Source organism: Poecilia latipinna, unplaced genomic scaffold (genome assembly GCF_001443285.1).
Source record: "Poecilia latipinna isolate Pla-1442-1.1 unplaced genomic scaffold, P_latipinna-1.0 Scaffold1077, whole genome shotgun sequence".
NCBI lineage: Eukaryota > Metazoa > Chordata > Actinopteri > Cyprinodontiformes > Poeciliidae > Poecilia > Poecilia latipinna.
The window spans coordinates 106,327-129,499 of record NW_015113693.1 but is presented as its reverse complement, the minus strand read 5'-3'; the positions used below and the strand labels follow the sequence as shown (position 1 = coordinate 129,499).

Here is a 23,173-nt window from a genome sequence, read left to right as displayed (position 1 = left end):
TTAACGAAAACATGCTAATTTTGTAAAAACTAATTTTCCATAAAACGTTTTGGTGCTAGGATGAGTTTTTTTTCACCATATTGAAATTGATTTATTTGGTAAAACTAACAGAAACACTTTTTTCTCATCACATGAGTTACTTGATGTTACTACTGGTGGAAACCACAAAGAAGACGACGACAGGAAGTGGTTGAAGGATGGTGGCGCTGCATGTTTTTAATGACTTATTGTGTAAATTTTAATTGCGTCTCTTATTTAATGCAAACACCAGAATTGCGAAATTTTATTTATTTATTTATTTATTTTTTACCTTAGTGGAATATTGACTAAGTTTTTCCACACATTTGTAATGCAAACACAGCTAGTCACCAAAAACAGGGAACGAAAGGAGGGGCAAATATTTTTAGCAGCATTGCAGTGAGCTATCAATTTTAATGATTCAGTTTTCCCCAACATGAATATTAAGGTTCAGTTGTTGCTGAGTTACTAGTCTTTGTGTCACCTTTACTCTGTAAACGCTCTGATCCATCCAAGCAGAGATGAAAAGGAAGATCTTGCTTTTCTTCTGTCCTCAGCTGGAGAAGTTGCCTCAGCATCAAGGATTGAATTTGGCCCCAAGGGAGACCAAAATTGGACCAATCAATACAATTAGATTGTTTTTCTACGCCGCATCGAGCACATTAATCTGGCATGTAAACTCATTCAGCAAGTTGGATGCTTTATTCAGGAGTCAAGAAGAGTAATGTCAGGCTTTGTGTGTTAAATATTGAAAGCAGTTGCTGAATTCTCCTCAGAGGTCTTCCTAATGATGCTCTCTTGGAACTGATACAATTGGCAAATGATTATTGATTTCAACACCGGAGGAGGCTGGCTGGCTTTCAGAGCTACGCGCTGCCAGGTTGCAGTCTCTGGATTTTCAAATTAAAACCAAACATGTATGTTGTTTGAGGAGGAGCCTCACATTTTTCTTTATAAAGCTCAACAGCGTGCCATTACGTGTTAAAGGAGCGTATTGCAGCCCTTTTCACACCAAGGGCGGTTTTTAAATTCTCATCACTTTTCTGACTGAGAGGTGAGAGAGTGAGATTTGAAAGCCTGGAAACCGACGACGGTTCCACCAAATTACAAGCATACAAAGACAAACAGGCGACATTAACTCTTAACGCTCTCAGCCTTGGGCCAAACTAATAACACCACAATTGAATCAGCTCTAAATAAATGATGGTGCTGTAGTTTAATAACACATCATCTGCTTTTGTGACAGCATTAGATCTGGCGGCGCAATAAATAACCATCCAGTAGGTTCAACCTAAAGGCCATTTATGAGAAGCAACAAGACGTCCAGATTTTCTTTGTCTTTAAACTAATAGTTTTTGGTTTCTTTGGACACCCAGTCAAAAACCAGGCACCACCAAGAGGATGCAATGAGAAGTGTGGAAATAATATGCTGGATAAACCACCAAGAAGTCCTGCAAGTCACAAAAATTATATTTAATTGCCAGGTTTTATGTTACACAATTGTACTACATTAATAAATCACTGCAACCACTAAAACTCCCTCAAAAGGAAGACATGTTATGGATAGAAATGTAAAAATCAATGTAAGAATGCATGCGTTTGTGTAAAAAGATAATGCCTCCAAACATTTAGACAGTTTTCTTATTTCAACATAAAAAAGCTCAACTTCAGGTCAGTTTCCTGCCTATGCAACTTTCATTTAGTACCTGTGTGGGTATCAGTTACTTTTTTGTCACTAAGTAAATTAAGCAATCACAAAAATACTTAGATCTTACATAGAATTACATTTCATGGTATATTATTTTTCCCAAAAACAATATTATGCAATATTCCCATTTATTGTTGTTCTGGTACCCATTTGGATCAGTTCACTCTAAAAAATGTGGCAGATTATTAAACTTGACATAATCAAAAGTGACTTCTTGCTGGCAGTTCTACTGACAGGTACAAATTCAAGTCGGTAAAAAACATCACCAACAAAAAGTTGGGAACAGAATAACTACAATTGCAAAGTTTTGAAATGACCAGCATCGAAAAGGATTCAAAGTTTTTGTGACAGACATAAGCCTATAATAATGTCTACTGCATGTAGCCCACAACGTTAGCACCCTGCAGCCGCCAGGCACTCAGGATAACCGTCCTGATTTAGTCCCCAAAATCAATTTGAAGCCGTTTTTCATCTCCCTGTTTGGTCAGCTGAAATAAACCCTCCTTAACTTCATAAAAATTCAATTCCAGACTTTTACCTGCTGAAGAAAAGCTGAGCAAATATTGTCAAGATACCAGTGTCTATGTGTAGAAGTGGGGTTTTGTGGTGTTGCTATGAGCAGTCAGTGTCTTAAATATAGCAGGAAGTTCTCTGATCAAGCTGGATTTTACAAAATAAAAGTTAAAAGAGGTTCCATGTGACAGCCAGTCTGATCTCAAGAGATTTTTTGAGACTGGAGTTGTTTGAAAATGACTGAATCTGTTTCGAGCAGAAAGTTTAATAAATTACCAGCTTGATTCTCCAAACAGAATCCTTCCTACCTTCCTAAACCAACTCAAATCTCAAAACCTTTCACTGACATTTAACTGAACACTACATTGTTGCCCCTGATGCTGATTGGCTGTTTATCCAAGAGCAGAACGCCGCCTGTGGTTCTGCGGTTGTGCTCAAACTGTCTCCACTATGTATGTTAATGCATATTAAGCTATATTTGCTGTTCAAATTATTAAAAAGGCAGTTGTAAACGTTTTTAGAGGGAGTCTCACATATTTGTGGATTTTAGCTGTTTGCTGTGCTTAAACATTTCTCATAATGAACCACAAACCGACACATAAATACCTGTAGACCATTAACCATTTAATCTACAGTACAGTTTGCATGAACTGTTATTAAAATCCAGAGGTAGGAGATCCTTCAAGGTGGCTGAATATCCTGTGAAAACCAATTTGCAAGGATTTATTTGCATATTTTAAAGATATGAATTTCCTCTGAAAGTTTTTTTTCTTTGTTCCGTTTCTCACATTTTAGGACATAATTTGGGTCAGAAAATAATACTTATGGAATTCATGTAGCTGTAAAATTTAGGGTTTAGGACTTAGCGTGAACTGCTAGGCAGGTCACTAGCTTAACAGGTAGCTAGCTTGATTGTTGTTTACTGCTAAAAATGTTTAACAACTAGCATGCAGGTTCTTGACATGAACCAAGTGGGCAGTTGCCCAGGGCTGCATTGGAAAGAGGGGTGCATGAGCAACAGATAAAACAAGTTTTCTATTGCTTTATTCCCCTACAATAATGGACAATTGTGTATGTTAAACTAAGTTAACAAAATTGTTACTTTAACAGAACTCCACTTGAAAAAAACACCATGAATGTTTTGAAAAACGGTATATATACTTTTTTTCTTACCTTCTTTCTTCAAAAAAAATAAGGTATATATATATATATATATATATATATATATATATATATATATATATATATATATATATAATGTTTACTCAGGCTTTTTCCAAGGAAACATTCATGATGTTTTTGTTTAAACTTTTGAAATATGCAGACAGTAAATGTTAACAAACATAAAGTTACTAAAAATGTATGTTAAGATACCCATCTTTTATTTTTCTGACCCAAATGGTCAAATGGTTGATTTAGTAAAAAAAAAAAATTAGAACTATGCTATAAATATTGCACACCAATTTTTTACCCTCAGACAAAAGCTGAAGGCAGCTTGGTTAAGTGCTTGTCTTAAGTATTCCCGGCCTGTCGAAGTCGATCAGGTTAAATAAAAAAGCTCCAAACTGTTCGCGGCAAACCCCAAACTATGAAACATGAAAGCAGACAGTAGAGCCGGCTGCATGTTTTTGTTGCTCAACTCATGTTGAAGGCAGTAAAAGAAAAAAGTGCAGCAGTGAGGGACAAAATGTGACACAAATGAATACAGTAGAGAGGAGATTCATTTGCATGTGAGCCGATTTACTTTGAGAGGGCGAATGAGCAATACTTATCATTCATACAAAACGTGTTTTACTTTGAAGGAATGTGCAAACAAAGCTTTAATAGAGGATGCCTTCACATGCTCTCTGAGAACTCTACATTTACAAAGTAAAATACACATCCAGGAGTAGCACTTCTACATACTCAGTGAATCTGCTTGCATAGTTGGGTGCATGCATAAGCAATATATCATGCAACAACTGCCATACACTTGGAGAACTATGAACTCTTCTCTGCCTCTGTTAACATGGTGGTGCTGAGCTACTCAAGCTAAAAATGTGCACAAGCTGTGATGAAGACAGGATGTGCTGACTAAAACACACCACAGCGCTCGCTCTATGTACAGTTATGGCGTCCAGCAGAGACATCCCGGCTGTCTTTGGATGTGTTGTTCTGTCGCGTGAGATGGTGTTGATTTTTTGTTGTTCTTCACATTAACCCTGTGTTGATCTGAGAGGAATGTTCGGACATGTCTGGCAGTTTGAAGAGGCGGATGCTCATGACAATCATGGGCATCTCAGGTCAGTTTCAGCAGCCAGCAGAGGTGGCAACAGATGAGATGGCTGAGCGGAAACGGGTAGAGCTGGGCGATAAATACATTCATCAGATTTTAGGTTTTTAGAAGACTTCATTTTTGGAAAATCAGTTTTTTTCTCCCCACCAATCCCTTCCTTGGGAATCCATAGTTAAGAGTAATGTTAGCGGCCATTTTGTTTGACGACTTCTATTTATTTGGACTTTGAATTCAGGTCAAGTCTATGACAAAATATAATGGTCAGGCTAAGATTTAGTTTTTCTTTTTTCATTACCAGGATAAAGCCATAATATTACAATATTGTAATTTTATGAGAACTCCAACACAAGAATAAGCTTTTTTCCTTCTTTAACAACTTTTTTCCTCATTTTTAAGATGTTTTTCTAGCAAAATTGCTTCTTTATACTGTTAATATTATGACTGTGCATTTGTAATTAAACAAAAATTCCTGCATATTCTCATAATTAAGCAAAACTTCTCATAGCCTGGCTCTAATTTGCCGTCATACAACCCATAGAAGGGACGACTGAAATAAAAGCCACTTTATGAAAATGTTTTCTGTCTTTTAAAGTGAGAAAAGAATGTATTAAAATTGTATCTGGAATGAAAAATTTGGGGTATTTTTAAGCTGTATCGCCTGTAAACGAAGCATTAAGAGCCGCTGCAAACCCAGCTTTCTGATTGGTCAACGTCGGTGACGCCTCTTAGCCTCTCAACGATTTTTGGCTGGACGGGAAAATACAATGCAGATTAAAGGCTGCTGCAGAGTTTCTACACCAAAGAGCATATGTAAACAGTAGATCAGGTTAAATAGGCTTAGCTTTTACTTAAAATTACAGGTTCAGTGCTTAGTATCAATGTATTCAATTACAAATTTCTGCAAGTTAAACGGTTTTGGGTAAATATTTCTACTGATTATCTGAGGCACTGATGTTTGTTGTTGACGTATGGCTCTCGATACTGAAGGAGAGCAGTACAAAGTGATTTCAGAAAATTATTCACTGCATCAGCATGTTGAGAATCTCCGTAAACCTCCTTTGGTGGCGAACATATCTCAGTTGTGTCTGCTTTCCATTGTTTTTCACTTTCAGCTCCGACTGAGACGTTCCTCTCCCAGCAGTGCTACAGACAGAACAAGGCAATCATTTCCATACATGTCCATGCGTATTTACAATACACTAGAATATTATTTAAAATCAATGCAATCCATACAAAGTGCTTTAGTTTAAAATCCATTCCTAAATAAATTTTCAGGTACGCGTCCTCTACAGCAGCTGGTATTCAGTGAGCGCCGAAAGGTTTTAAAAGATGTTTGTCGGAGGGCAAGGAAAGGAAAACTCCTCAAAGCTGCACCAGAAAGACTCTTATCAGACTTTTAAAGAATCACTTGGACCTCTGGCTAGTTTGTGAGGAATTGATTGGGATCTTCCTGGACTGCAGTGTCTTTTTAGCCGGTTCTTTCTTCGCTGGGTCCTTCGTGGCAGCTGGAGACGAGGTTTGTGCTTCGGGGAGCTTGGATTTTGCAGAGGGCAGCAGAGAGTTTTTAGCTGCACCGGATACTTTAGAGGATTCCTTATCTTTGGCTGAACTGTGCAGTTCTGAACCCGCATTCTGAACTTTCTTGCTCGCCGCACGCTGGGTTGTGTCCCCGCCACTTTCTTCTGGGATTGCTTTTGCATCCGATTTCCCGCTCTCGCCCGGTTTGCGGTTCTCCTTGGGCCTCAGAGCGGTTTTGAAGAAGGACAGACCTTTGTCCTCTGTCTTGCTGGTCCCTCTGGGTCCCCTTGATGACGGAGCTGAACTGGTGGAGGAAACCCCAACGCTTGAGGATCGGAGACTGGTCATAGAGGAGCTGCTGCTGGAGCTCCGGCCCGCTGGCCTCTCCTCCACAGCTCTACCTGACCTGCCTTCAACTCGACTCGCAGTCAGCCTGGAGGAAGCCCCCCCATGGCTGACCTTCCGATCCGACACGGCGCTCGCCCGCGAAGACTCCCGACTAGCGCTCCTGTCTGCTGCTCTAGTCCTTTCCCCAGCTGAGTTTTTCTCGCTCCCCTCTCTGTTTGACGCCCTCTTCTGGGGCTGTGAGGTATGCGGAGAGCCGCTCTTCCTCTGCTGCGCATCAGGATGTAATGACTCTGTGGCTTGGGAAGATGTTTTCTTGGAAGGCGTCGCTGTTCTTGAGGAACCTCCCTTGCTTGATTTAGGCGGCACAGAGCTTTTGTCCTTGGTGTTCGAGGCGGATGCTGCACTCTTGGACTGCGTTCGAGACGGCGACTTGTCGATGGCTGGAGACGCAGGGGAAAGGGAGCTGGAGGACGTTGAGGAAGTGGGAGGCCGTTTCCTGGGACTTCTTTCACCGTCCAACCCAGTCTTGCCTGAGGTCCTTTTGATGCCAACACTTTCTGCACTCCCGTTTCTTTGCTTCACATCCTTTGGGGCTATTCCATGTCGAGGACTGACCTGCTCCGTGTTGTTGTTTTCCCCTGTTGGGTTCAAGCTCCTCTGCTCTGCCTGTACCACGGACTTGAAGCGCCCCTGCTCTATTAGCCTCTTAGTTCCCACATTGGTGTCCAATGCAGCGAGGGCCGACTTCCCTCCTGGCATTTTCTCTGGCTTAGGTGAACTGGTGAAACTCGGGGATGTCGGCTGGATATCAACCACCTCTCCGATCCGCTCCAGAGTCGGAGAGGAATGGGACTCCAGGGAGAAGCGTGAGGGAGAGTTGGAGCGGAGCTGGAGCTTGGCTGAGTGAGACCAGGATGGCTTTGTGCCATTTTCACTCAGAACTAGAGGGCTGGCAATAGACGATCGTGACGAGAACGTTTGCCTCTGCATGCCTCTGACGGCTGGTCGGGTTGAAAGGCCTGCATGGTGAAAACACAACCATCAAATGTTGGTTTATAGAGACACAATGCTCAGAAGCAACAGAGGTGTGTCCAGAGAAAGACTGGGCTCCTCACCGTCGTCCTCGCTCCGTTCCCCGGCGAACTCGGCGGACTCGGACAGAGACGCTAGAGAGGTGCGTCTTGAGGAACCAGACGAGGCCTGGCTGGGAGGACGGCTTCCCATCAGCCGACTGATCCAGTGCTCACACAGAGAGGAGCTGGTGGAACCTGAAGGTCAAAGCAGAGGGCGAATAAAACCAAATAACAAAAAAGTGACATGTAAAATCTGGATTTTCTTCTAATTTTCAAAAGTTTCCATTAACCATAAAATTGCACAAATTGAAATTACGAGAATAAATTAGCTCAATGGAAACATGACAGTTTTGAAAACACTTTTTTGGCGTATCAAATTAGATGTATTTCGCAAAACTGCAATGGAAACTTTTTCTTTTTTTGCATCATACTGGTCATGTGATCAACAACCGGCTGTTACTACTGCCAAAAACCACAAAGACAACAACAGGAAGTACTTAAAAGGATGATGGTTTGTTTTGTTTGCCAATAGCGATTATTTATAATAATTTCTCCAATCAATTACTGGCGGATAAAAACAATTGGCACATTCTACAAGTTTTTCATTTAATCACTTAAGAATTTTTATGCAACATTACAAGTGCATGAAAAGCAAATTAAGTAATTAAATTACTTTTTAAAATAAGAAAATATTTTATTGCCTAAAATGCAATAACAATTTAGTGAACACTTGATCAATTGTAGCTAAAAAAACATCTTATGTTAAAAGTTGAGCAATTTCTGCTTGTACCATACAGTGCAGAGATAACCGTTATTATTTGGATTAATCACTTAATAACTGTTGCCCTGTGACAGACTGGTGACCCGTCCAGGGTGACCCGCCTCTCGCCCAGAACGTTAGCTGGAGAGGCAGCAGCACCTCCCGACCCCACAGAGGGACAAGGGTGCTAGAGGACGGATGGATGGATGGACAGATGGATGGATGGATGGACGGATGGATGGATTGATTTAATAATTGGGTAGCAAAATATAATTATTTTTTTACAGAATTTGAACTGGTTGATACTAAAATTCTGCCACTTTGAGGAGTTTTGAGTAGGACATATTTAAAGACAATGGTGTTTTTATCTTTAATGCAGAAGTGTTTTATTTTTTAAACAACTTTGGTTTAATTACTGCTCTGACTGTGTTGTTGTTTTAGCAAAAGTCCTTTTTCATGAGTCTCCATGCTCCAGTTTCAACAATTACCTCTTGGCTAAATTAGTTTATTTCAGTAATCGATTGATCACGATTCAGCCCTAAAAACAGCTGACTTAGTTGTGCTTCCACGTGTTTTTGTCAGGATTTTGTATGCAGTTGCATTGACATAGCTGTGCAGCAGAGCCTGTTTCATTCAGTCAGTTCAGCCTCGCCTGATGGAACGAGATCTTAGTACAGGTTACCTCCAACTGAGCTGTTGGCAGACCAGGACGGGATGGTAGCTCGTCTTTGATAAAACAGGATGTAACCCGTCTGCTTGCACACATCGTCTTCAGAAATGGGATGAACGTCGCTGTCGTCGAAGCAGTACCACTGGCCGTCGATGGAGTTCTTACAGTAAGCTGCAAGTCACAAAGGAGGAAAATGTTTTAGACAAAATGGAGTCACCGGAGCCAACGCTGCGACCCGGCCACGCCTACCTGTGTAGTGCCCCCCCTGCATGGTGCCGTGATGGTTGCACACGGCGTACAGGTCGTACAGGTAGTCCTCGGGGTCCCGGCCCATGCCGTAGGGCCGTCTCCACGGCGACCAGTGGGACGGGAGACTCCAGCTGCTCTGGCTCCTCTTCACCATGTGCGGTGCCATGTCCATGCCTGTGAGAGGGAACTTCACCATGTTCTGCATCTTCACGCGCCGATCCCCGTCCTGACAGACACAAACATGAACAATATTTTTAAACAATTAACTGTGTTGAATGCAAGTCAGCACCGGGTTCATATATTCATTGATTCCGATGTGTTAGTCGGACGTCCTGAAAGATCTGAGCGACATATTTGGAGTTTCCTTGACTCTCGTTAGGATACAGGGACAGCAGATTTAGTCCTGGTCCTGGCAGGTTATTCTCTCCTATGCTGCCCGTAAGAACATCTTTTTGTGATGGATCAGAGATGAACCTCCTTCCACGACATCTTGGACAAACTCGTCCTTTGGAATAATTCACCTGCCTCTGCAAAGGGCCAATTTTCACGTATTTGGATCCTTATTTCCGTTTCACAAATTCTACTGTTGCATCCTTACTAAACAGCATTGTGATAGATGACCCATGAATGTATGTATATGTACATATTTGTGTTGCACCCTGTCTTAACTGTGTATATCTATGTTGGGCTGAGCCTTTGTCTGTTCTGATATTAATATCTGTATCGGTCCTGATGTTGATCTACACCGGCTCCCTGCAGCTCCGAGAACAAACTTTAAAGTACTGATGTTAGTTTATAAATCACTGAACGGCTTACTGATCTACTGTTGTATCCAGAACCGGAACCAAACAGGGAGAAGCAGCATTCAGCTTCTATGCATCTCAAATCTGGAACAAACTTCCAGAAAACTGCAAAACAGTCGAAACACTGAGTTCTTTTAACTCTATACTAAAATCCCAGCTGGTTAGTTACTGCTGAGACATTATTAATGGAACATTAATCAACATTTTGACATGTTATGACAAAACTTGGAAAAATGTCTTTCCAATTTTTTGTTGTTTTATTATGTAAATACCATGTTGTTGAAATGTGCTATACAAATAAACTTGATTGGTTGATCTATTTAATCTAATTCTGTGCTTTTTGCTCGGATTCAACGTCATGCTTTATTATTTTATTATTCAGAATTCCTAACTATACTTTCTGAACCATTTGAAAGAAAATTTGTCAGTTTATTTTTTTTCTTACATTTTTGACTACGTGAGTCAACTTAGTTTTTGTCAGTTTCTTTATTATTTCTTTTCCATTGGCTGTTCTACCCCTAATTGAACTGACTGAACAAATTAAAGTTGTTTTGACATGTTTCACCAAGCTTCTGAAGCTGTTGGTGTAAAGGGTGCTGTACTGGCGAAGAAATGGCAAATAAATATGCAATTCAGCACATTTACGCCTGTGTTTAAAAAAGAAACATTACTGCTTTCATGTATCGGATTGGCATCAGCTGGTACTAAATCTCAGATATTGGTACTGGAAGGGAAATCAAACTGTCATCCAGAGATGTGTGTACCTGTCTGAAGCGCTTGAGGTGAAGGATGAGGATGTCTGGCAGCGTCCACAGACTCAGCTTGATGCTGCCCTGCTGCAGCTGCTTGCAGTGTGGACATCTCCACGCATCATCCGGGGCGAGCTGGAGGTCAGGGAAATATTTAGGAAATATCTCAAAGAACACAAAAAGACTCGGATAAACTTCTGTTGATTTGGAGTGAAGCTCCCTGTTAGCATTGAATTGTTCTTACAGCACCTGTTTAAATCCCATTCGTTCAAGTCTGGACTGGCTAAAAGTCCAGCACATTAGTTTATTATGCAAAATTATCTCTCTGAAACCTTCCAGACCTCTCAGGTCTTCTGGTTCTGGTTCTGCTCTGCATCCAGAACCAAACATGGAGAAGCAGCTTTCAGCTTCTATGTAGAGCTTTCTATGTTTTCTGGAACAAACTTCCAGAAAACTGAAAAAACGCAGAAACACTGTGTTCCTTTAAATCTAGTCTAAAAACCCACCTGGTCAGAGTTGCTTTTGTTTCTTTGTGTTCTTAGGATGTGAAGCACTTTGAAATGTCTTGTTATTGAAATGGGTTTTACAGATAAACTTGATTGATTTTCTAAATATTTTAAAACCATCAAACATTTTCCTTCAATCATGTTTTTGGTTTGGTCTGTTTTGACAAAACGGTAAATGTGAAGACTCATTTTAATCCAGTCTTCCTTAATTTCTCTCACTGATTGTTTGACTGATTAAAATATCCTTAAGAATTGTGTGTGTGTGTGTGTGTGTGTGTGTGTGAACCGTCCATGATGAATGATGGGTTACATTCCCATTCAACACTCATTTGTAATTTTAAAATAATTCCTTTTTCTTCCATTTTCCCAAATGTCTCCTACTTTGTGCTGCTTTTTTACATAAAATCCCAATAAACACGTCTAAAGCAACGTGACAAAACGTGGAAAAGTTCAATGGCTAAGAATAGTTTTGAGAGGCGCTGTCTGTACTCATCGGTTCCGGCCCGGCGGTGAACCGGGTCGGCCCGGCCTACCTGCTCCTCTTTGGTGTACAGCTGTAAGCACTGGGCCAGCGAACAGGTCTGCGGCTGCAGATGCTGCTCCTTCACCTGACGCACGCTCTCCGCATCCGGGATGTACTCGTCCTCCGTCCTCTTGAACAGACTGCGGGCGTGGCACAGCAGAGTCACACAGGAGGCGTGGCGCCTCACACACACACACACACACACACACACACACACACATCTGCTCGCTGCTTAATGAGGAGTGTGTTTGGCACTTACTAGTCTTTTGTCTCCTTGTCCCATTCGACAACAATCTTGACATGAGGTGGACCTCCTGGGCCGCAGGACTTGAAAGCCCTGTTGGAAAATAGTTTTCATGTTAATACTGTATCCTCCCCTGCTAAAAAAAAAATAAATACATTCATGTTTTATTACAGAAGTAGAAAAGCGTTTAACTGCCAGAGTGGGGAAATAAATACAGGAGCAGCATCTCGTTAAAATGTTAACGAGATGCTGCTCCTGTATTTATTTCCCCACTCTGGCAGTAAAATGCTTCCGTACAGTAGCTTTAACTCATGCTCAGAAATGGAGGGAAATTTCATTTTTTCTTTCTAAAAGCAGTGAAAATCACACAATTTTCACCACTTGCTGCCTAAATCCACTTGCAATCATTGACTTCATTTCTGCTACGTTGGTTTGCTTTCTATATGGACGTTATTCTGCTGCCGACACATCTGAGGCGAATAAAATGATTATTTTATTCTATTCACAATTAGAGATTGTTAATTTGAACTTTATAAATACATCTTGTATAAATTTAAGTAGTAAGAAAATATCCAAATTGGCATGACTGGAGATTAATGTGACCACTAGATGGCAGCATAGTCCAAGCTTCATATGCATTAATTGGTGGGATAAACACGTTTTCTAGGTTATATTCAGGGTAGAAGTGTGTTTGTTGTTGTTTTGTTTTTGTTAGTTTTTTTCGTTTACAAGGGATTAAGAAATTGTTTTTTGGAGGGAAATCTGTGGATGACATCTCAAACAATTCCTATAAAACACACAAAAGGTTTATTTTTGAAAGTATCTACAGATGTTTATATAGTAATTTATTATGTACGGATTTCTGTGACATACAACTATAAAGTTACAGATCCATTTCTGTTATCCAGTCTCCAAGAAGGGGGAAAAACATATAACACATGAAAATAGCTGTGTATTTAAATGTATTATACCCCAGGGAACCAACGAATTAAAACCGACAGAACAGAATTAAAAGTTTTGTTTTTCAAGTGGTTTTTGAATTTCCAGTGCTGTGTAACATTTCTCTCTCCATCCTTTGTTTTATTTCCATCCAGGAAGTCAGATTTGACTGATTTTAATCTTTTGTGGTCGTTTCGATCAACAGTTATTTCCTGTTTCACTGAAAGTTTTGCTGCTTTTAATTTGTGTTTATTCTTTTACTTTTTGTGTTTTAAATCTAATCCATGCACCATAAAGGTTAAAATCAGTGGATCCATTTAATCCACTACTGCCCCCCTGTGGTGGTGGATGGTATTACCTCTCCACAGAGGGATGGCAGAGCGGCTGCTCCTCCTGAGGCAGTAGGTATGTGATTCCCACCACTCCCACCACACGCAACGTGAAGGGCCCCACCTGCAGGAAGTCAAAGGAACTGCAACATTAAAGCAGCACAAACAAACATTTCATATTTAAAGGGATTTACCTGAACGATGGCGCCGGGACGCAAAAGATGCCGCATCTTCTCCAGAATCTCTGTCTGCAGCGTGTCCCACGTCACTGTGCGCTCCAAGTAGAGGATAAAGGGATTCCCAAACCTGCAGGCATCATGAGAACAACGAGGTTTAGAAAGCTTGGAGCTTATTGGCTGAAGCTTTGACCCAGAGGTGACGGGTGCAGGACCTGCGCCCCTGCTGTCCGGCGCAGGCCCGGTTGCACACCAGCAGCACGATCTTCTCCGCCTGGCCGCTGTTCTTGTTGGGGCTCTGAGGCGGCGTGCTGGGCTCTGGGATCTGGCCCGAGATCCTGTTGTTGTCCGTCCCGTACTTCAGGTTGTTCTGATTGAGGTTTGCATGTGGGCTCCCTGAAAGCAGCACACAACAATCTGCACTGTAAAAAATATTTCCCCCAACAGCTCCATCTCTAATTTCTCCTTTTTCTTTTCACATTTCATTACAGAAAAGCTTCCAATTTAAAGGTTTATTATTTGGGGGGTCATGAGGCTTCTGATTTGACATTTTTGGTATGTTTTTAAACACTTTAGCATAAAAGTAGGTATAAAACAATGCTTTTCAGCTAGGATTGAGCAAAAAACTGATCACTACGTTAAAAGTTAAGCATTTTAAGCAAAAATAACAGTTTGTTCATGGCAGTGGCATCATCAGCTCATCGCTGCTGTACTCAAATTTATATTTAAAATACTATAAAATATAGATGTGCATTATTTTTGTATATATACACATATAGACATTTTGCTCTGAATATACATCAGTCTGGGGCTTCAAGGCTGAAGAACATTGCAAAGATCAAAAGTAAATCATATGTCGGAATGGCCTAGTCAAAGTTCAGACCCAATCAGAGCTAATTTGCAAAGAAGCAGAAGCATAAATGTCGATGTCTAGATGTAAAAAGCTGGTAGAGACCTGGGAAGACTTGTGATTATAAGAAGTATTGGCTCTGGAAGAGTAAAAATTTACGCCACACTTTTCAGATTTATGTTAACCTCACATTCCTTCAGAACTACACACCACTTTGTCACATAAAATCCCAAAATGTGATCAAATTCAAGGTTGAAACGATTAATCGGATTGATCATGAGTTAATCGTTAACTGGAGTATTCAGACTGAAAAAGGCCAATTAGCTGCAACAACAACACACAGAGCCGTGATGAAGCCAAACTGTACAAAAAATACATTCTGTATTTAAGATAAAAATAAAAACTTCTTTATATGGAAACATAATCTACCAGTTTCAGCTTCACTTGGTTCAAAATCTGAAGTTAAAAAATTGTTTTAAGCACCTTTTATTAATCAATTAATGTAAAAATTAATAAACTGTATTAATGCAGGAAGGGTCAAACTTTTTACACGTTGATGTTAAAATAATGTTGGTCAAATGTAGACAAAAGAAATGTTTATCTTCTTATTTAAAAAAGACACTGAATGTTTTACTTCCTTTTTCAAATGTATTTCTAAAGTTGCATAAGGTAAGCTTAAGTGTTTTTTGTCAAATTAATCGATGAATCGTTAGCTGCAGCTTTAGTGTGAATACGTTTTGCATTTGGAGGAATGCACCTGATGTGGTCCCGCCCCGTTTGGACCGGATCTGCTCCGGCCTGAACAGCTCAGGCGTCTCGAAAGCGAAGATGGAGTCGCTCTCCTGAATGATCTCCAGGTCTTCGTCGTCGTCGCAGAAGGAGCGGTGAAAGCCATCGAAGTACATCTCAGTGAGGACGATCTGCCCGGCAACAGGAGACACAAACAGCGTGTGGGCTGAAGAGGCGCAGGCACTAATAACACATCAAACACCGCCGGACGTCTAATAATAACATCTAATCCTCATTTCTCTAACGTCACGCTTTCAGCAGCACATATTTCTGAAATCCTCTTATTTTTGGCAGAATAAAGTGGCCTGTACCTGTTGGGCGGGGATCTTGGTCTCCTGAGCCACAGCTTGCCGCAGCCTGGACACGGTGCCCGACAGCGGCACGGCCACCCCGACCCGCATGCAGTGAGAACACTTCCCTTGGTACACCACCGTCACGTACAGAGGCCTGCAGGACACGGCAGACGACTGGAGTCATAAGCTGATGCTTCGTCTGAATGTAGCTTTTCCCTGCCCTGAATTTTACGGAAGAAAATTTATTTTACAGAAAAGGATTCAGCCTACTGAAGGAAAAATAGATTTCTATTTAGAAAAACAAGACAAAAACTCTGGCTTTTATAGAGAAAAAAAGGATTGACATTAATTTTAGAATTTTGACTTAAATCTTAAAATCAGGACTTTTATTAGGGGAAAAAACTTTAATCTCCAAATTCAAAATTGTTTCTTTTTGACATCTGACTATTTTAGAAAAAAAATCTGACTTTATTCTTAGAGATTAAAATATCAGGGGTTTAGTGGCCCTCCTCCTCTTCCGTAGAACTGGGTTCAGGATCAGAACCGGCCTGGTTCTGTCTCGATCCAGGTCCAGCTGCAGCGTTTCCTTACCGGGTGTGAGGTACTGGGATTGGCAGTGAGATGCAGAGGAAAGGATCGAACGTGTTGCTCTGTTTCTGGCAGTGAGGACAAGTCAGCGAAGACCTGAAGGGTCACACAGGAGAACCAGAACAGATCCGGTCAGCTTCACCGGAACCGTCACAATTAGCCAAAGTTTTTTTACAAATAAATATGTTTACACCTTTTGTCCCCTCTGTATCTGAAAAATAGCATTAATAACCCATTTCACCACCATATTTTCCATTTTATCTTGTAAATAATTTCTATCAAACAAATGGTTTAGTTATCTTATTGAAGTTGTTGGCGTCCCAATCTGGCAGTTCACCAGCTGCTCATCATGTTTTTGTGTCAAAAAAATGTTAAGTTGACGGGAAATTTTGGAAAGAAAACATCAACAACAAATCAAATACAGAAGTGGACTAAATAAAACATGTTTTCCTGTAGGCTGTGTACGTAAAACGTAGAAATCATTAAAGATGCAAAAAAAGAACGATGCCTAGCCTGGTGGGGGACAAGTAAACCTGGAGGCCCGCCAGGCTAATGATGCTGCCGGGGAAATCCTTAGTAATATGCTGGAGATTTAGTTGTTTTTTTTATATCTTCCTGTGAGCAGAGCGATGTTTAACCCTCATCAGCTGAAAGATGTCACCAACGATACATTTTTACAGAACTCTGAAACACTTTGCGCGAGCTGAAAACTTCAAACCGTTTCTGAAAGGGGAGACGTTGCACAGCCGATGTTGGGTTGTTATGTTTTTCTTCGGTTTACTCTGATGAAACACTCGTTTAATAGACGGTAAATTGCTAAACTTCCTGGATATTGAAACAGGCAAATTTACTCACAAGACATTTAAAGAACATCGTACAATTCAAATAAGCAAAAATATCCTGGTGGAGATTTGAAACTTGGGGCATAAAGGTTTAATAAACAGTAAGAAGTGAGGATTTCACCTGTATTGAGCCTGAAACAGTTCCTGAACAAAAGATCCAGGCGCTGGCAGCGGAGATCCTTCAGGAACCGCTTCTTCCTCTACTGGAGGCTGACACAGCGCAGAACACGTTAACCCTAATTCCTCTGCTGATTCTGCAGCATCACATGCAGCCTGAAAGCGCGCTCACCTTCCTGGGGGGTCTGCTGTCCGGGTGGATGATCTGGTTGAGGTCTTCGTGGACTCGGTCCAGCAGCCAGAGGAGGAACTCCTGCGCGTCGTGTTGGGAGTTCCCTCTGAATTGCAGGGCGCTCTTCGACACGACGTTCTGCAGGCGGCAGGAAGAGAAACAACCCGGCGTTTACACAGGCTGGTTTCCTGCTCTGCGACCCGCTGGGCTCCTTTGACATTGTGCCATCATAAAATATTCAGCGAGTCTGACCGGGGCGGCAATCAGCACGACCTCAAAGGTCAGCAGAGCTCCACAAAAACCTTTTAATGAAACGACAACGAACTGAAGCTTCACACTGCAAAAACACAAAACCTTTCCACGCATTTCTGCTCTACCTGAGTTAGAACAAAACTGACGTACTGGTAACATTTAAACAAAATACAGGAGAGAGTTTTAGGTCAATAACTCAATGATATTAATAAAAAAAAGGTTCTAGTTCCACTGGCAGATTATTTCACTTGTAACAAGACATTTCCCCTGTTATGAATTTAAGTAGATGTTAAAAAATAAATAAAATAAGTGAAATAATTTGCCTGTGGAGCTAGTACTTTAAAAAAATCAATTTAAAGAATTATTGCCTTAGAACAAGCTCCCATGTTTTCTGAATAGTTTGTAAGTTAGTTTTGTCGGTAACACTTTAGCTGATTGTTGTGTCATTCAAATAAATGCAAGTTTTAATGCAGCTTTGCAGTTAATGTGCCTTTAGTTATCGAATAATGCCAAGATGACACTTCTAATGGACTTTTAATTCAACTTTCAGTTCAACTTTGCTTTAAAAGTTTCAGTCATAAACATTTATGAAGACTCCGTCATGTTCATGACAGAGTCATGTCAGTCTCATGCAGAGCATAATGTTACCGCTTTGTCTTATTTCAAGTGTCCTAAGATATTTTAATTAGAAACTAAACAACAGTCTGGTCACCTCTACTCTTTTTTCTTTCTTGCCAATCAAATGTCAAATATTGGAGAAGCAAACACTGAATGTGTTTGTAAAGCTCTTCTCTGCATGATCCTTTTAACTTCTGAGGTAAAAACAAATAACTGAGAGCCTCAGCAGGAGAGGACAGGTTTACTTCTGTGGCTCCTCCACTGAACCTGGCGCTGAGGAAAAGGTCTGCAAAGAAAAAAAATATATAACTTAAACCTCAATTTCAGATGAGGATTCATGAGAATTAGCCGTAGCGTTAAATGTAATAGTGACTTTATGGGATCTAGTGCCAGTTCCACTGGCAGATTTTAACACATTTTATAACACAGCATTCCCACGTTATGAGTAGAATAATCTGCCAGTCGAACTAGAACTGGGTTGCTAGGTAACAGGCTGGGCTTGGCTAGGATTGCTAGGTAACAGGCAGGGCTTGGCTAGGGTTGCTAGGTAACAGGCAGGGCTTGGCTAGGGTTGCTAGGTAACGGGCTTGGCTTGGCTAGGGTTGCTAGGTAACGGGCTGGGCTTGGCTAGGGTTGCTAGGCAACCTCGCCAGTAGAACTAGAACTTATTAATATTAAGGAATTGTTGACTTACAAGAAGCTCATATTTCTCGCGGAAAAGTTACTTGTGAAGTTAGTTCGTCTTATTTCAAGTGTACAAAGTTTTTGCACTAGAAATGAGTCAGAAACACTTGGTAAAATGTTGTGGCTTTGCAGTGTTGCTGCGTTGCTACTGGAACACATCTGAATCCAATGAGTGTTGAAGGACAAACTGACATGAAATAGATGTGATTCAGTCGCTTTCAGAGCTGATATGGATTGAAAAGTTGCAGGACAGTAGAGAACCGGTTCTGGTTTGAGGCGTAACACAAACTTGAAGTACAGAAAATCAAAAGTACCAAAAAATGAGAACCTAAAAATACAAATCCTGCTAATCTGACTAAGAATTCAGCCTAATTTTCCATTTGGCTCTACATATTCAGTGCTTCTGCCTTTAACAATAATGATCTATATCCAATCAGGCTGTTTATATCCTGACTGGCAACCAAGGTAGAAAAAAAAGGAAAAAAGGTCCAAAAATAGTCAGACTGTCAAGAGTAAAGCTGATGCTCAATGACCCTTTTCAGTTTAGCTTTTCTTCTGAGCTTTTTTGGGCTTTTGAAAGAAAATAGGCTGCAGGCCTGAAAGGAATATGCCCATGATGAGCAGGCTTTCATGTGTGTGTGAGGCAAAGTTTTCATTTCTGAAATGTGGTTTTAGAGTGAATGTAACGGCGGCTCAGGGACACGGCTGGAGAAAAGACGTGGCCTTTATAAAGCAAATGCATCACTCTGTTAGATTGACTTATTGTGTTGTTGAACATGTTTTACCTGCAATAAAGCCGCAAGATTCTGGAAATAACTTTAGTCCTGCAGCTTTTTGGGCTTTTTGGTTTAAAAATGAAGAGGAGAGTTTTAGATTTTTAAGAGAAAAGTATTCAAGTTCTCCAGCTTGAACCCTAAATAAAGACCCAAATAAAACACTATAAAACACTTTAAACCAACTTTAAACGCTGCTGCTCAGAAGAACTCTGTTAATTTGTGTTGCAAAGTAAAATTACTAAAATTGGTGTTTAATAGTTTTTAATTAATTAAAGCGAGATCTAAACAATGGGGTGTCCAAACATGCGGTAGGAGGGCCAATTATGGCCCTTGACATGATTTTGATTTTGACAGGTAAGATTTTTGCCAACAAATTAAAACTTTTTAGGTTCAAAACAAATTATTCCACTTTTATTAACCAGACTTTTAGTGTCACTGCTAGTGGAACCACAAACATTCAATGAATTATAATTTACAGGCAGATTTTGACACGTCTGTTCATGAAACTCATGGCTAAATACGGCAAGAGAGAAGGACACGATTCCAGCTCTTGTTGCACAACTGCAAGATTTTCAACCCCAAATATTTAGGAAACTGAACAGCTTCAGTCCTTCTGTTCATTAAAATATTACGTTTAGTTTGTGTAGGAAAAACAAAATTGAATTAACAAAATTACTTTTGTATTACTATTTTAAAAAGATTACAAAACTTTTGACCCAAGTGGCAAATCATTTGGACACCTATTGTTTAAAACAGTCATAATTTATAAGAGTCAACTGACTCATTTATTTGTGGCTGTGATTTAGACCTGTTTTATTGTGATCAAGAGACCTGGTCTAAAACTTAGAGCTTAGAATTAAAATTATTTTACTGCAGCTGAAGTTTGCAAAGTTTGAGGATAATGTTCTGTTCACACTAAATGTTTCTGAGCTGAATTCATTCAGATGTTTCATAAAATTCATCATCAGGTCAGAAATTTGGTTCCTGCAATTTGAAACAAGAATTTAAATTATTCTACAGTAAAATAAGTTGTTATAAATTGATATTGTGAGTAAAATAACAGAGAAATGTGGCTCTTTAACTGGGTGAGGACAGATTTTTTTCTTGCATTTTGTGAAATAATTATTTGGTTTAAGTTGTAGCATTAAGTTAAAACTCACAATTTAAGATTAATGGACTTAAAAACAATGTTCAGACAACTTGTCTCTTGTTGTTAAATCAACTTCATGAACTTTAATTTATGAGTTAAAACCAAAACTATTTTCTTGTTGACTTAATTTGCATTTTCAGGGCAGCAGGTGGACTTTCATTTTCAAGTTAAACCACCTTTAAATGTTTTACAGTGCTGTGTTTATGTTCTTATAACAGGAAAATTACCCCAAATCTAAATCTTCTTCTAGGATAATTCTTGGTAATACTTGAAAAGTATTCTGATACTTAAACAAAACTTTGTTTGGAAACTTTTGAGGATATTTTGCTACTATTATCAGAACAACCCTTTTAAAACTTTCTGGAAACGCCCCTGTATTTCCCCCAAAGTTTACCTTGAAGTCCCTGCTGTGCTGCGGTGTGTACTCGAAGGTCCAGAGCGCCCGGACCAGCCCGGACAGCTGCTCCGTCACCTCTCCCGCCTCCTGCGGCTGGCTGCTCCCCTTCTTCTGGACCAGCGGCGCCCCGTTGGGCTTCGCCTTCTCGCTGCTGCCGCTGCTCGCCTCTCCCCCCCGGAACTGCTCCAGAGCCAGGTACTCCGCGAACAGCTCCGTGTTGCTCAGGCACTGCAGGATGGCGTTCATGAAGCAGGTGTTACCGTGGTTCTTGAGCCCGGCGACACCGGGCACCTTGTCCCCGAAGGGGAACCCCCCGCAGTCGCTGTCGTCGGACGGGACGGAGCCTCCGGTGGTGCTCGGTATCAAAGCCGCCTCGTCCTTCTCGTCGTCGGCGGCCTGCTCGTCGGTTCCGAAGTGGGAGAGCGTGGACAGGGTCCGGAGGACTCTGTTCATGAAGCTCCCCACGGATCGGACCGAGCTCCTCCGGAACAGCTTCTTGCTGAAGGATTTCTTCTCCTTGCTGCTGACCGCTTTGGACATGATGGCTCTCCTGCTGCTGCGCCTTAGTTGCAGAAAGGTTTCCCCGCTGGTCGCTCACATCTGCTCTCCATCACTTTGTTCTGGACGAGGCCCGGGCATATTTCACAGAAACATAAAGGCCCCGCAGTTCTGGAGAACCCGATGAGACCCGAATCAGCCCACTGGCAGCAGCGGCGCGTCGGATCGCATAAACAGCCAACAGTCGGGGTATTTGGTGTTAAAGCCGGGGCTGGAAGCAGCCGTCAGCATCTCCAGCTGGTAAACAAGCACCTGTGCCATTGTTGAGGCACAACATCGGACCGCTGGAGTTCCTGTCGGACATAAACATCTACAGCAGCCTCAATTAGAGAGCCGAGCGGAATGCCTCATCATTTATTAACCCGCAGCTCCACCCTGTTAAAGGTGGACTATTTCCTCCGGATTCAGGTCCATTATGTGTGTTTTCCTTTTTTTAAATTATTGTTTAGGAAACATTTACCCTAAATTACCTCCACAGCGCTCCAATCACAGGCGCTCTGCCAAACTAGGGAAGCCCCGGACCGGAGCGACACAGCCCGCCGCTCCCTGGCGACTGACCGCGGAGAGGCATCGCTTCCCGGGCCAGGAGTGGAGATTATCGGCCTTGTCCCCATCCGAAAGTTGTCCCCCCCTCTTTCCGTCCGTCCAGTGTTGGTCTTCGGTTGAATGCGCCTTATTTCCGCCTCCGGATGGGCTCCATTGCGAGGCCGCTGCTCCCCGTCTCCATCATCAGTTTGTAGGCAGAGATACTGCGGGCGGGCAGGGCGGTAACGGCTGACGTCAGGCCCAAACACTGGTCCATGTTGGAGGAGAGCAGGTCCAGCAGCATGTGATGCTGATGATGCTCCATCCTCCCGGACAGAGCCGAGCAGCAGCCAGATGCTTCCAGAGGGAGAACATCCGAACATCTGGACCCGCTCAGCAGAACATCCGGGATAAACACGAAGCATCTTTTACTCATTTTATTATAAAGGCCACCGCGATCACAAAGCAGTATAATGTATGATCATTATAAGAAGATATTTATAATTGTAAGAATGATAATTTGTAATTATTGAACCGCAGAGTCACAATTATTAAGGAGTAAACTCATTATAACACAGTACCTCATAATTATCTCAATTATAAAAGATTATATCTAAGAGTAGCACTATTACTGCAACATATATTAACTCAAGTAAAAGTAAAAACGACAGTATTTTGTAAAAATGCTGTTTGAGTATTGATCAATATCATAGCATCTGATTTAATGTATAAAACTGATGTCATTCCCGACAAAAATAGAAAGTTATGCGCAAATGTTGATATTTTAAAGACAAAATTATATATAAAAACATACAGATAAACAAATATAATTACAAAATAATAAACTCAAACATAAGATATACTTTTCCACATAATTTTTTCCAATGTAACTTAAGAGGTTTTGGTAGTTTTAGTGATTTTTCTACAGACAGAAAATAAAACTACAAAGATTGTGAACAAACAGGAGGTCTCACTGCAATATCAATGTGTTTGGTGCGTTTTTTTAGTTAAAATGTTTTTCATTCAGGGAATTGGTAGAGTGTCCAGAAATTTAACTCAAGGTTATCGATAATTCATGATAAAATTAGTAAAATAAAAGTTAAAAGTACAGAGTAACTAAAGTAACTTTTCCTAAAAGTTACTGAAACTGTAAAAGTTATG

General features: G+C 41.0%; 1 protein-coding gene across 1 annotated transcript; it reads right to left on the bottom strand.

Moving 5' to 3' along the window:
- Positions 1 to 5,356: 5,356 nt before the first annotated feature.
- LOC106959411 (ubiquitin carboxyl-terminal hydrolase 31) lies at positions 5,357 to 22,453 on the bottom strand. The gene is made up of 16 exons (XM_015051971.1): positions 20,927 to 22,453; positions 17,053 to 17,190; positions 16,885 to 16,973; positions 15,925 to 16,017; positions 15,352 to 15,487; positions 15,009 to 15,171; positions 13,617 to 13,797; positions 13,420 to 13,531; positions 13,255 to 13,349; positions 11,973 to 12,050; positions 11,724 to 11,853; positions 10,700 to 10,819; positions 9,133 to 9,358; positions 8,896 to 9,054; positions 7,496 to 7,648; positions 5,357 to 7,399 (listed from the first exon to the last, which is right to left on the bottom strand). The coding sequence occupies exons 1-16, from the start codon at positions 21,467 to 21,469 to the stop codon at positions 5,919 to 5,921; spliced, it is 3,897 nt and encodes a 1,298-aa protein (XP_014907457.1). The 5' UTR covers positions 21,470 to 22,453; the 3' UTR covers positions 5,357 to 5,918.
- Positions 22,454 to 23,173: the final 720 nt, after the last annotated feature.